Raw genomic sequence first — 15,536 nt, 5'->3', positions numbered from 1 at the left:
ATCACAGGCCCAGAGGCTTACTCTGCTGAGGCTGGGCATAAACCGGCGACCTTCAGATCACAGACCCAGAGGCTTACTCTGCTGAGGCTGGGCATAAACCGGCGACCTTCCGATCACAGGCCCAGAGACTTACTCTGCTGAGACTGGGCATAAACCGGCGACCTTCCGAACACAGGCCCAGAGGCTTACTCTGCTGAGGCTGGGTATAAATCGACTAGCTTCCAATCACAGGCCCAGAGGCTCACTCTGCTGAGGCTGGGCATAAACCAGCGACCTTCTGATCACAGCCCCAGAGACTTACTCTGTTGAGGCTGGGCATAATCCGGCGACCTTCCGATCACAGGCCCAGAGGCTTACACTGCTGAGGCTGGGCATAAACCGGCGACCTTCCGATCACAGGCCTAGAGGCTTACTCTACTGAGGCTGGGCATAAACCGGCGACCTTCCGATCACAGGCCCAGACGCTTACTCTGCTGAGGCTGGGCATCAACCGGCGACCTTCCGATCACAAGCCCGGAGGCTTACTCTGCTGAGGCTGAGCATAAACCGGCGACCTTCTGATCAGAGGCCCAGAGGCTCACTCTGCTGAGGCTGGGCATAAATCGTCGAGCTTCCGATCACAGGCCCAGAGGCTTACTCTGCTGAGGCTGGGGATAAACTGGCGACCTTCCGATCACAGACCCTTATGTCTCTCTCTGTGTATAGTCAGGCCATAACATAAAGTAACCTGGGCTCCAAGCTAGGGCTGGCTCAGTGGGCAGCACTGTAATATATGTAGCTTAATTAAAAGACCTCGCCATCTTCTTTCTTCGCCTTTTTATTCCACAATCAGCCAGTTATTTTATACTAGAGGCGAGCAGCAGATCATCTCTCCTATATAAAATGGCCATATAACAAAACTAAACAAACAAACTAATGTGTATGAACAGGAAGACACTATCAAAGACCCATCTAATGATGTTTAGTATTATTTTTAAAAGCTACCTTTCCTGGAATTATGTAAATTATAGGTGAGACAATTTATTTCACATTACCTGAAAACTAAGCAGCAGTGTGATTCCGTCCCCATTGTATGAATTATATTTATACCATGAGAGTTTGTTTCCTCTCACTGCACACAGTGTCCTGATGGAGAGAGCAGACTCCCCTGTACCCAGCAATGTGATGCCGTCCCCATTGTATGAATTATATTCATATCATGAGGGTTTGATTCCTCTCACTGCACACAGTGTCCTGATGAAGAGAGCAGACTCCCCTGTACCCAGCAGTGTGATGCCGTCCCCATTGTATGAATTATATTTATACCATGAGGGTTTGTTTCCTCTCACTGCCCACAGTGTCCTGATGAAGAGAGCAGACTCCCCTGTACCCAGCAGTATGATGCCGTCCCCATTGTATGAATTATATTTATACCATGAGGGTTTGTTTCCTCTCACTGCCAAAAGTGTCCTGATGAAGAGAGCAGACTCCTCTGTACCCAGCAGTGTGATGCCATCCCCATTGAATGAATTATATTTATACCACGAGGGTTTGATTCCTCTCACTGCCCACAGTGTCCTGATGAAGAGTGCAGACTCCCCTGTACCCAGCAGTGTGATGCCGTCCCCATTGTATGAATTATATTTATACCACGAGGGTTTGATTCCTCTCACTGCCCACAGTGTCCTGATGAAGAGAGCAGACTCCCCTGTACCCAGCTGTGTTTCCCTGAAGAGTGACGCGTCACTGCCTCTACCACCCACCTTCAGTGAGGGACCTTTTCCTAAAGATCAAAGGTAAATGTGCATTTAGACAAACACTGTTTAAAACACTCAGATCTCAGTGAAATGGCACAAAGACATACAAGCTATGAGGAAAGAAGCTTTATATTGAATGTATATTTTTTTTACTTTGTCAAATGCAGTTGGCTTTGAGAATTTAAAGAGATGTTCTGTCTGTATTACGGTCTGTATTCTCCACTGTCTGACCAATGAAAGTTGCTATCACAGGCCCAGAGGCTCACTCTGCTGAGGCTGGGCTTAAACCGGCTACCTTCCGATCACAGGCCCAGAGGCTTTTTCTGCTGAGACTGGGCATAAACCGGCGACCTTCCGATCACAGACCCGGAGGCTCACTCTGTTGAGGCTGGGCATAAACCGACGACATTCTGATCACTGGCCGAGAGGCTCACTCTGCTGAGGCTGGGCATAAACCGGCGACCTTCCGATCACAGTCCCGGAGGCTTACTCTGCTGAGGCTGGGCATAAACCGGCGACCTTCTGATCACAGGCCCTCATGTCTCTTTGGGTCAATAGTCAGGCCATAACATAAAGTAACCTGGGCTCCTAGCTAGGGCTGGTCAGTGGGCAGCACTGTAATATGTGTAGCTTTATAAAAAGACCTCTCCATCTTCTTTCTTTGCCTTTTTCTTCCACAATCAGTCAGTTATTGTATATTGAAGGTGAGTAACAGATCATCCCTCCTATAGAAAATGGCCACATAACAAAAATAAAAAAACAAAGAAATATATATATATACAGGTAAAAATGGAGGTTTTAACAATGATACTAAACCTTTCATATGACTATCTAAATTATAGGTGTGACGATTTATTTCATATTAAAGTTACCTGTAAACTATTATGTTTACAGGAAGGGCTTCACAGCATATCAAAGTATATGAAGGCAGAGCAGAAAGATAAACAGTAGTGTGATGCCGTCCCCATTGTATGAATTATATTTATACCATGAGGGTTTGTTTCCTCTCACTGCCCACAGTGTCCTGATGAAGAGAGCAGACTCCCCTGTACCCAGCAGTGTGATGCCGTCCCCATTGTATGAATTATATTTATATTATGAGGGTTTGTTTCCTCTCACTGCACACAGTGTCCTGATGAAGATAGCAGACTCCCCTGTACCCAGCATTGTGATGCCGTCCCCATTGTATGAATTATATTAATACCATGAGGGTTTGTTTCCTCTCATTGCCCACAGTGTCCTGATGAAGAGAGCAGACTCCCCTGTACCCAGCAGTGTGATGCCGTCCCCATTGTATGAATTATATTTATACCATGAGGGTTTGTTTCCTCTCACTGCCCACAGTGTCCCAATGAAGAGAGCAGACTCCCCTGTACCCAGCAGTGTGATGCCGTCCCCATTGTATGAATTATATTTATACCATGAGGGTTTGTTTCCTCTCACTGCACACAGTGTCCTGATGAAGAGAGCAGACTCCCCTGTACCCAGCAGTGTGATGCCGTCCCCATTGTATGAATTATATTTATACCATGAGGGTTTGATTCCTCTCACTGCCCACAGTGTCCCGATGAAGAGAGCAGACTCCCCTGTACATAGCAGTGTGATGCCGTCCCCATTGTATGAATTATATTTATACCATGAGGGTTTGTTTCCTCTAACTGCCCACAGTGTCCTGATGAAGAGAGCAGACTCCCCTGTACCCAGCAGTGTGATGCCGTCCCCATTGTATGAATTATATTTATACCATGAGGGTTTGTTTCCTCTCACCGCACACAGTGTCCTGATGAAGAGAGCAGACTCCCCTGTACACAGCTGTGTTTCCATGAAGAGTGACTGGTCAATGGAGCACCCAGCCACCTTCAAAGAGGGACCTTTTCCTACAGATCAAAGGTAAATGTGCATTTAGACAAACACTGTTTAAAACACTCAGATCTCAGTGAAATGGCACAAAGACATACAAGCTATGAGGAAAGAAGCTTTATATTGAATGTATAATTTTTTTACTTTGTCAAATGCAGTTGGCTTTGAGAATTTAAAGAGATGTTCTGTCTGTATTACGGTCTGTGTTCTCCACTGTCTGACCAATGAAAGTTGCTATCACAGGCCCAGAGGCTCACTCTGCTGAGGCTGGGCTTAAACCGGCTACCTTCCGATCACAGGCCCAGAGGCTTTTTCTGCTGAGACTGGGCATAAACCGGCGACCTTCCGATCACAGACCCGGAGGCTCACTCTGTTGAGGCTGGGCATAAACCGACGACATTCTGTTCACTGGCTGAGAGGCTCACTCTGCTGAGGCTGGGCATAAACCGGCGACCTTCCGATCACAGGCCCGGAGGCTTACTCTGCTGAGGCTGGGCATAAACCGGCGACCTTCTGATCACAGGCCCTCATGTCTCTCTGGGTCTATAGTCAGGCCATAACATAAAGTAACCTGGGCTCCTAGCTAGGGCTGCTCAGTGGGCAGCACTGTAATATGTGTAGCTTAATAAAAAGACCTCGCCATCTTCTTTCTTTGCCTTTTTCTTCCACAATCAGTCAGTTATTGTATATTGAAGGTGAGTAACAGATCATCCCTCCTATAGAAAATGGCCACATAACAAAAATAAACAAACAAAGAAATATATATATATACAGGTAAAAATTGAGGTTTTTAACAATGATACTAAACCTTTCATATGACTATCTAAATTATAGGTGTGACGATTTATTTCATATTAAAGTTACCTGTAAACTATTATGTTTACAGGAAGGGCTTCACAGCATATCAAAGTATATGAAGGCAGAGCAGAAAGATAAACAGCAGTGTGATGCCGTCCCCATTGTATGAATTATATTTATACCATGAGGGTTTGTTTCCTCTCACTGCCCACAGTGTCCTGATGAAGAGAGCAGACTCCCCTGTACCCAGCAGTGTGATGCCGTCCCCATTGTATGACTTATATTCATACCATGAGGGTTTGTTTCCTCTCACTGCCCACAGTGTCCCGATGAAGAGAGCAGACTCCCCTGTACCCAGCATTGTGATGCCGTCCCCATTGTATGAATTATATTTATACCATGAGGGTTTGTTTCCTCTCACTGCCCACAGTGTCCTGATGAAGAGAGCAGACTCCCCTGTACCCAGCAGTGTGATGCCGTCCCCATTGTATGAATTATATTCATACCATGAGGGTTTGTTTCCTCTCACTGCCCACAGTGTCCCGATGAAGAGAGCAGACTCCCCTGTACCCAGCATTGTGATGCCGTCCCCATTGTATGAATTATATTAATACCATGAGGGTTTGTTTCCTCTCATTGCCCACAGTGTCCTGATGAAGAGAGCAGACTCCCCTGTACCCAGCAGTGTGATGCCGTCCCCATTGTATGAATTATATTCATACCATGAGGGTTTGTTTCCTCTCACTGCCCACAGTGTCCTGATGAAGAGAGCAGACTCCCCTGTACCCAGCAGTGTCTCCCTGAAGAGTGACAGGTCAATGGAAGATCCAATCCACTTCAGAGAGGGATCTTTTCCTACAGATCAAAGGTAAATGTGCATTTAAACAAACACTGTTTAAAACACTCAGACTCTCAGTCAAATGGCACAGAGACACATACAAGCTATGAGGAAAGAAACTTTATATTGAATGCATATTTTTTTTACTTTGTCAAATCCAGTTGGCTTTGAGAATTTAAAGAGATGTTCTGTCTGTATTACTGTCTGTGTTCTACACTGTCTGGCCAAAAAAAGTTGCTATTTGAATCAATATCAGCAAATATTTAAAAGCCAATGACTGGATCGGTATCATAGCTCAGCAACGTTATGCAGCAATAAAGTGAAGTCAGCTGAGTGCCTGAATCTACTGAACGGGCAGCTTATCACATCAATGGATGTTTTCTTTTTACTTAGTCTGTGGTTAATTAATACCACCTTCCGATCACAGGCCCAGAGGCTCACTCTGCTGAGCCATATGCTGCCCCCCCTCCCCAAACAATCCCACTATCGCCTCTCGCTGGCTTTCTGGGGACATTTGGCAGGGATGATGAAAACGCTTTGAGACAATATAATATTGTGAAAATGAACTAGGTAAATAAATTTGAATTGGACTGAATTAGATTAACTTTTCTGCCTCATTCACAGAGACCAAAAGGAAGAATGCACTTCAGACCTACATGACAAATCGGGTTTATCATCCATATCGAAGGTCTGTATTTGTTGCTGATATGTTTTCTTAGCTGTTATGTGAATTAACTTTTATTTTATACAGCTGAATAATAAGAAATTCATCCCGTTAAAGGAAATATATTTAAAACTATGATTCACAAGTAAAACTATGAAAAGGTTTGGTGCAAGTATCAACAATTAACTGTGACTGTTTGTTTTAGTTACTAGAGGAAAAAGCTGTAAAGTTCCTAAAGGATGAGCTGAAGAAGTTTGTGAGGTACCTAGATCAAAATTACCCAGAATGCTCTGAGCCTCAGCTGGAGGAGGACAATGACCTGGACAGTGATGGTCAGATGCAGAAGACCTGTGGCAGAGAGGGAGCTCTGAAGATCACACTGTACATCCTGAGGACCATGAAGCAAAATGATCTCGCTGACATGCTGGAGAAGAGTAAGAGCCTCATAACATTCTGTACATGTACAGCACTGTGCTAAAGTCTTAGGCAGCCAGAGAGAAGGATCTTCATGTCGGTGTGTGAGCCAATCCAAACACTTTACTAAAGTCACCGCAGTATTTGCAGAAATTGTACATCCATGTATTTTTTTTACTTGACCACTAGCACATGTCATGTGGCTAATCAGTATCTCATTAACATTTTTAGCTGATTTCATTAGTTAATGAAGTGAGCTGGTGGTGAAATGTAAGGGTCACATGGACTGGCTGTGGTCCCCTGAGGAGGTTCGGGAGCTGAAGTGATGCTTTATGTTTGTTTCCAGAGCAACTTTCTTCCCAGATTAATGGCTTTAAACTTGTGGTGTCAATCGATTAAAAAATGGTCCAGTTAGTCACAATACTAAGCTGTGATTAATTATGATTAATCTCACGTTTATAATGGTGGTCGGCTATTTGCTAGTATTTTTTGGGAGACAAATACATATGTGGTCTTGGAACAAAGAAATGCAGGACAAATTGGTAAGAGGATTCGCGTCTTTTTAATATAACATCCTGCTTTTGATGATTTATGACTTTGAATTGGAATTCTTGCTTTCCAAAAAAATAAAACATGATAAATATATCTCATCACATAATGTTTGCTTTTTTCCTGACAGTTTTCACCAAGAGTGAAAAATGTATTTAACCGTGTAAATATACTTTTGACGTAGCTCATTTTAGGTTTATAATGGAATAATATATAGATTTTCCGTAAGACGTCTCCCGCTCTGGGCTGCATTTTCCAAAAGCACAGTTGCTGACTTACATAGTTAGGAAACACGCCCCCTGCTGGCAGACGCTCTCACAGCCCCGTAAGCAGAGAGACCCCACACTAAACCACCATACTAGCCCTATAATGTGACACGACGTCACAACTCTGCCACCCCCACCCTCCCAATGTTAACACTGTAGCGCCGGTGGGATGGCTTCCGTATAGCGGGAGCCTATTGGCATATCCCAGCATGCTCACCAGCCATGTCCACAGCCCTGCTGTGTTTGTTATTGTATATCCTTGTGCTGTTCCCCTTTTTCCTGTGTGCCCTTGCCTGTATCTTTGTGAATCCTGCCTGATCTTTGCGTGTCTTTAGTCATTATATAAATTACCCACAGTTTGTGTGCCTCACTGTCCGGCCTCTGACCTCCCTGTGTTTCCGTCTTATGGTGCTTTGGTGCTTGTTGAGTACCTGTGTTAGTCTTTTTAAGGACTTAATAATAGCCATTGTTCTCCCCTTCAAAAGAGCCTCCTCACCTTCCGCTGTCGCTATGCATTCTGCCGAGTACCACAATACGAGACCTAAGACACTGGGTCAGCCTACATGATTAATTTGCATTAAGAACAAAATAGAGCATTAAGGTTTCCTGATTAATCACAAACATTAACACGTTAACGTTGACAGCATTACTTTAAACATTTTCTTTGATTCTTTGACTTGTGCATAATACTGTAAGTGATGTTGTACTAAAATTTGTAACATTTGTCACAGTGAAATATCTGGACTTGTGTGTGAGCAAAAAAGTGTTTTTGAAAATATTCTTCCTCTCATACTGGTAGGAATCACGTTCAGTATTAATGCATTTTCCTCTCATTTCTTTTCAGGACAGCTCATGCTGGATTATCTGCACAGAATCAAAAGTAACCTGAAGCAGAAATTTCAGTGTGTATTTGAAGGGAATCCTAAGGAAGGACAGCCAACACTTCTCAGTGAGATTTACACAGAACTCTACATAACTGAAGGTGGGACTGGAGGAGTCAATGATGAACATGAAGTGAGACAGATTGAAACAGCATCCAAGAAAAGGCGAACAGAAGATACTACAGTCAAGTGCAATGATATATTTAAACCTTTATGTGGGCGTGAGACACCTATCAGAACTGTACTCACTAAAGGGGTGGCAGGTATCGGGAAAACAGTCTCTGTGCAGAAATTTATTCTCGACTGGGCAGAAGGAAAAGCAAACCAGGATGTTCACTTTATATTTGCTCTTCCTTTCCGGGACCTAAATTTGATTAAGGAGGAATACAGTCTGATTGAACTGCTTCACCACTTTGTCCCAGAACTGAAATTGCTTGAATCCACTGAGGTGTTTAGGTACAAAGTCTTGTTCATCTTTGATGGTCTGGATGAGTGTCACCTTCCTCTACATTTTCATAACAATGAGAGCTGGTTTGATGTAACAATGAAAATGTCACTGGATGTGCTGTTGACTAACCTCATTAAGGGGAATCTGCTTCCATCCGCTCTCCTCTGGATAACCTCTCGGCCAGCAGCAGCCAAGCAGATACCTCCTAAGTGTGTCCACCGGGTGACAGAGATACGAGGGTTCAGTGATGCCCAGAAGGAGGAGTATTTCAGGAGGAGATTCAGTGATCAGAGCCTGACCAGCAGGATTATCACACATGTGAAATCATCAAGGAGCCTCTTCATCATGTGCCACATACCTGTGTTCTGCTGGATTTCAGCCACTGTGCTTAAGAGGCTTTTTAGTGAGACTGACAGGGGAGAAATTCCAAGGACTCTGACTGAAATGTACACACACTTCCTGATCTTTCAGGCGAGTTTAAAAAATGACAAGTATATGGAAAACGATGAAACCAAGCTTAAGAAATACAGCAAGGAATTCCTTTTGAAACTTGGTAAACTGGCTTTTGACAACCTTGAGAAAGGCAATCTCATATTTTATGAGCAAGATCTGACAGAGAATGACATTGATGTCACTGAAGCTTCAGTTTACTCTGGAGTGTGCACAGAAGTCTTTAAAGAGGAATATGGGCTGTATGAGGAGAAGGTGTACTGCTTTGTGCATCTGAGCATCCAGGAGTATCTCGCTGCTTTATACGTGTTTCTGTCAAACTCATCAGCTGACCTGCTGGAGACTGCAGTGGATCAGGCATTAGAGAGCAAGAATGGACACTTGGACCTCTACCTCCGCTTCCTCCTGGGCCTCTCAACAGACTCCGGTAAGACACTGTTACAAAGGCTACTGGGACAGAGAGGAACAAGTTTATATACCACTTTTAAAAGATCCATAAAAAGGCTACTGGGACAGACAACAGCCAAATACATCAGGGAGAAAATAAAGGAGAATTTATCTCCAGAAAGGACCATCAACCTATTCCACTGTCTGGTTGAACTGGGTGACAATTCTCTAGTAAATGATGTAGAAAGGTACCTGAATTCAGGAAGCCTTTCAGCAGAAGACCTCTCACCTGCACAGTACTCAGCTCTGGCCTTTGTGATGCTGATGTCAGATGAGGAGCTGGATGTGTTTAATATGAAGAAATTCATCAGATCAGATGAAGAGCACTGGAGGCTGCTGCCTGTTGTCAAGAACTCCAGGACGGCTCTGTAAGTGACGTGGGGATGGGAAGTCATGTCTGGTCTGGCAGTAATACATTAATATTGTTTGAAATATCTGATGAATATTATTATCTTGATAATCTCGACTACAGCTGTTTCTATAGCAGTAGCTAATCTGGACCACAGACTTTATAATGACTGAAGGTAGTGATATAGTAACAAACAAAAAAGTGAGGTTTCCGTTCCCATCCAGTCTGCCTTTTGATCACAGGCACAGCATCCTAACCTGCTATAGAAACAGTGAGGGCTCTTTACCCACAGGGTGTAAAAGTGGTATGTGAGTGTTATTGTCAGCAGGCGTGTTCATGTGATGGAGCCCAGAGCTGGGAGCTTCTGTATGACTGCTGTCTCTGGCTGCTCACTGGCGGCCTCTGCTGGCTGCAGCTGGTCCTGGCAGAGGAGAGAATATAACAGAATATCTTTATTGTCACAGTACATGTACAAAGAAACTCTGTGTGTTTTCCCACCAATAACAACACCTCCAGTCGGGTTGTTATATATTAACATTGTTTAAGGTATATAATGAAAATATAACATTTATTTCCCCTTTGTATTAATAACGAGGCCGGGTATGTTTTTTCCATGACAATGTGGAAGCCAGTTTTTATATTGATTAAAGTTAGTGACGTACTAAGAAAGTGACAGGTTATCTATGACCATCCTTTGTGTGACAAACAACCAAGACCCAGACTTTTCAGTTCTGGAAACTGGAGGAAGTATTTCTGTAAATACTGGGGGTCTGTGACTCTGCGGTTTGGACTCTGTGCCCATGAGTGGAAGACTACTGGTTCAGATCTCCTGGCTGGCAGAGTGATGTCATCGTTGGGTCCTTGAGCAATAGTTTGCAAAACACTATATAATTTTAACCTATGATAGTTGCCCACTGTTAATGATCATACAAGTACAAAAAATGGCCAAAATACACAGTAAATTTACAGGAGATCCTGTGTTGTGCCAACAGCTGCTCATCTGAGTAGATTGATCCAGTTCCTAAATATTCTGCTCACAAAACCTTTCAGGATATTTGTGCTTTGAAATGAAAATGTTCAGTGTATTCATCATGACAGGGAACATGATGGCCATCAGAGGATTGGCCAGCATTAAAAATGTATCATGTTTAATCATTTTTCTAACTGTAGTGATTTAAGGTACTGCCTTGCTATGTCTCCAATTCTCTTTGAACTGTAGTCTGTCCCTCTTATTATGCTGAAATAAGTCTGCATATTTTGTACCACTATGATCACTGATGTGTATGATATATACCGGTCTGTGTGTATAATAACAGGGCTCCTTTTGCAGGCTGAACAGCTGTAATCTCACAGAGAAATGCTGTGAGGTGCTGGCTTCAGCTCTCAGATCAAACTCCTCACACCTGAGAGAGCTGGACCTGAGTGACAATGACCTGCAGGATTCAGGAGTGAAGCTGCTCTCTGCTGGACTGGGGGATTCACACTGTAAGCTGGAGTTACTGTGGTCAGTATTACTGGGTATTCTACACTGTAAACTGTAATTCTTGAAGTAGCCACACTGGAAATATGAAATTAGTCACATTTAAGTTAGTGATGTAGTTTCCGTCACCATCCTTTGTGTGACAAACAGCCAAGAGCCAGAATTTCACAGAATGTTCGAACTCTGTGCCCGTGAGTAGAAGGTCACTGGTTCAGATCTCCTGGCCGGCAGAGTGATGTCATCGCTGGGCCCTTGAGCAAATGCCTTAATGCCAATAACTGCAGGGGTGCTGGACGCTGGCAGACCCTGTGCTGTGACCCCAAACTTCCTCTCACCTGTGTGTGTCTGTGTGTCTCTTGGAACAGAATGGGAGGTGAAAAGACAATTTCACCATGGGGATGAATGAAGTATCACTGTTCATAAATATTTCTTTTAAATGAACGTTCCTTTTAAAAGCATATCTGAAAGGATTGGTAGTCCTGCAATTAGGGTTTGGGGATTTCATAAGTTCCCAGGTAGAGAAATACAGAAAATAATGATTTCACTCACTGGATCAGGAATTCAGGTGTCATTTAAAAAACATAAACTTCTCTGGACATCATTCAAATCCCACATAAACACACACACACACACACACACATATATATATATCCCAGGAAGGAACCAAACCTGACACCCTAGATGGTCGGCTGTAGTGTTGATCACGGAGTCACAGCGCTGCTCAGAGCTTTATTGAAATACTTATGCAGATATTAAAGAGTCTCAGGGTAACTGGCCATTTAAGGAACCGAACCCGACACCCTACATGTTCGGCTGTAGTGCTGATCACTGAGTCACAGCACTGCTCAGAGCTTTATGGAAATACTTATGCAGATATTCAAGAGTCTCATGCTAACTGTCCGTTTAAGATCATTAAACAGCAGGATGGAGCTGCGTAGAGAGTTTCAAGGACATTGCAACAACAAAATAACTGATATATTTTAATGAACCTGTGACTGAATGGATTTTAGAGCATATTTACACTCATGCCCTCATTCAAACTGGCTCTGGAAGATAATGCAATATAACACATACAGATCTTTATTGGGAATATGGTCTATATGACTTATGAAAATGTATAGTTTGAATAAAACTATAGGCTTTTAACCCATGATAGACTTACCCACTGTCAATGATTATATGACAGCAAAAAATGGCCAAAATACACAGTAAATTTACAGGAGATCCTGTGTTGTTCCAACAGTTACTTATCTGAGTAGATTGATCCAGTTCCTGAATATTCTGCACACAAAACCTTTCAGGATATTTGTGCTTTGAAATGAAAATACTCACTGTATTCATCATGACAGGGAACATGATGACCATCAGAGGATTGGCCAGCATTAAAAATGTATCATGTTTAATTTTTCTAACTGTAGTGATTTAAGGTACTGCCTTGCTATGTCTCCAATTCTCTTTGAACTGTAGTCTGTCCCTCTTATTATGCTGAAATAAGTCTGGATGTTTTGTACCACTGTGATCACTGATGTGTAGGATATATACCGGTCTGTGTGTATAATAACAGGGCTCCTTTTGCAGGCTGAACAGCTGTAATCTCACAGAGAAATGCTGTGAGGCGCTGGCTTCAGCTCTCAGATCAAACTCCTCACCCCTGAGAGAGCTGGACCTGAGTGACAATGACCTGCAGGATTCAGGAGTGAAGCTGCTCTCTGCTGGACTGGGGGATTCACACTGTAACCTGGAGATACTGAGGTCAGTATTACTGGGGATTCCATACTGTAAACTGGGGGTACTGTGGTCAGTATTACTGGGTATACTACACTGTAAACTGTAATTCTTGAAGTAGCCACATTGGACATATGAAATTAGTCATATTTAAGTTAGTGATTTAGTTTCCGTCACCATCCTTTGTGTGACGGACAGCCAAGAGCCAGAATTTCACAGAATGTTCGAACTCTGTGTCCCTGAGTAGAAGGTCACTGGTTCAGATCTCCTGGCCGGCAGAGTGATGTCATCGCTGGGTCCTTGAGCAAATCCCTTAATGCGAATAACTGCAGGGGCGCTGGATGCTGGCCGACCCTGTGCTGTGACCCCAAACTTCCTCTCACCTGTGTGTGTCTGTGTGTCTCATGGAGCAGAATGGGAGGTGAAAAGACAATTTCCCCATGGGGATGAATGAAGTATCACTGTTCATAAATATTTCTTTTAAATGGATGTTCCTTTTAAACGCATATCTGAAAGGATTGGTAGTCCTGCAATTGGTGTTTGGTGATTTCATAAGATCCCAGGTAGAGAGATATAGAAAATAATGATTTCACTCACTGGATCAGGAATTCAGGTGTCATTTAAAAAACATAAACTTCTCTGGACATCATTCAAATCCCACATAAACAGACAGACACACACACACATACACACACACACACACACACACACACACACACTGCTCAGAGCTTTATGGAAATACTTATGCAGATATTAAAGAGTCTCTGGGTACAGAACATTATTGGGAATATGGTCTGTATGACTTATAAAAATGTATAGTTTGAATAAAACTATAGGGTTTTAACCCATGATGGACTTACCCACTGTCAATGATTATATGATAGCAAAAAATGGCCAAAATACACAGTAAACTCACAGGACAGCCTTCATTGTGCCAACAGCTGCTCATCTGAGTAGATTGATCCAGTTCCTGAATATTCTGCACACAACACATTTCAGGATATTTGTGCTTTGAAATGAAAATGTTCACTGTATTCATCATAACAGGGAACATGATGGCCATCAGAGGATTGGCCAGCATTAAAATGTATCATGTTTAATTTTTCTGACTGTAGTGATTTAAGGTACTGCCTTGCTATGTCTCAAACTCTCTTTGAACTGTAGTCTGTCCCTCTTATTATGCTGAAATAAGTCTGGATACTTTGTACCACTATGATTACTGATGTGTAGGATATATACCGGTCTGTGTGTATAATAACAGGGCTCCTTTTGCAGGCTGAACAGCTGTAATCTCACAGAGAAATGCTGTGAGGTGCTGGCTTCGGCTCTCAGATCAAACTCCTCACCCCTGAGAGAGCTGGACCTGAGTGACAATGACCTGCAGGGTTCAGGAGTGAAGCTGCTCTCTGCTGGACTGGGGGATTCACACTGTAAACTGGGGATACTGAGGTGAGTATTACTGAGTATTCCACACTGTAAACTGGGGGTACCATGGTTAGTCATATTTGTCAGGTCAAATAGTAAACTGGTCTTTCACAATGACACTGCAACTGGCACACAGGTTAAACCACAGGCCACTGGTATTTGACAGTACAACTGAGGTAGTATTCCACACTGTAAATGGGAGATATTGAAGTCAGTTTTACTCAGTATTCCATGCTGTAAACTGAAATTATTGAAATATTTATTAGACCAGACATATTTGCTTAAAAGCAGTACTTTTAATGGTGAGATTATATTATTTATTGGAGTTTTTTGTCTGTCTCTCTGCAGGCTATCAGGCTGTAGAGTCACAGAAGAAGGCTGTTCTTCCCTGGTTTCAGCTCTGAGGTCAAACCCCTCACACCTGAGAGAGCTGGATCTGAGCTACAATCACCCAGAAGACTCAGGAGTGAAGCTGCTCTCTGCTGTACTGGAGGATCCCAGCTGTAAACTGGAGAAGCTGAAGTGAGTACAGAGTGTGTGTCTGACACGCTACAGATACTTATGCATGTATGTCAAGAAGAGGCACCAATAAATACATGGATACAGCAGTACTATGTTATGGCTTAATGGTTAGGGAAGCACAATTGTAATTGAAAGATTGCTGGATGGAATCCCTGACCAGCAAGACACCACTGAGGTACCCTGAGCAAGGTGCCGCTCCCAAGCACTGCTCCCTGGGTGCTGAATTAGCTGCCCCCTGCTATGTCACGATGTCACATAGGGGTTAAATGCAGAGGACACATTTTGTTGTTGTGCACTGTGTGCTGTGGTGTATCACCAATAACAATTGATCATTAAATTCTAATTCTAAAATTCTAAATTCTGCTTTTCCTATAGTGTGGACCACAGTGGACAGTGCAGGACCAGACCAGGCGTACAGAAATGTAAGTGTGTTTTGCATGTTTTTATCAATAATACCATTAATACAATTAATATGATTGTACTCACACAGTTGTTGTGATCGTGTGGGTTTTTGCACTGTATGTAGATGGATTTCCATGTTTGTGTTTAGGTGAGTTTCTCTGTGTGACAGTTTAGACAGAATCCAAGGGGAAGCAGACAAAACATCCAAACAACATCTAACAAAACAGACAAAACATCCAGGACCGTAACCATTCAATCCCAACTGGGGTCACAGGGGGACCA

General features: G+C 43.1%; 1 protein-coding gene across 1 annotated transcript in view; it reads left to right on the top strand.

The window, feature by feature from the left end:
* Positions 1 to 15,536, top strand: part of LOC125727368 (protein NLRC5-like) — a 479,373-nt gene that overhangs the window by 174,504 nt on the left and 289,333 nt on the right. Inside the window, exons 7-15 of the mRNA XM_049004038.1 lie at positions 1,662 to 1,775; positions 5,149 to 5,262; positions 5,857 to 5,920; positions 6,102 to 6,330; positions 7,970 to 9,719; positions 11,031 to 11,204; positions 12,759 to 12,932; positions 14,181 to 14,354; positions 14,679 to 14,852. Of these exons, the coding sequence (XP_048859995.1) occupies positions 1,662 to 1,775; positions 5,149 to 5,262; positions 5,857 to 5,920; positions 6,102 to 6,330; positions 7,970 to 9,719; positions 11,031 to 11,204; positions 12,759 to 12,932; positions 14,181 to 14,354; positions 14,679 to 14,852 (2,967 nt within the window). The remainder of the gene's footprint in view (positions 1 to 1,661; positions 1,776 to 5,148; positions 5,263 to 5,856; positions 5,921 to 6,101; positions 6,331 to 7,969; positions 9,720 to 11,030; positions 11,205 to 12,758; positions 12,933 to 14,180; positions 14,355 to 14,678; positions 14,853 to 15,536) is intronic.

Source organism: Brienomyrus brachyistius, unplaced genomic scaffold (assembly GCF_023856365.1).
Source record: "Brienomyrus brachyistius isolate T26 unplaced genomic scaffold, BBRACH_0.4 scaffold95, whole genome shotgun sequence".
Taxonomy (NCBI): Eukaryota; Metazoa; Chordata; class Actinopteri; order Osteoglossiformes; family Mormyridae; genus Brienomyrus; species Brienomyrus brachyistius.
The sequence above is the reverse complement of the archived record's forward strand: the minus strand, read 5'-3'. Positions and strand labels throughout refer to the sequence as shown.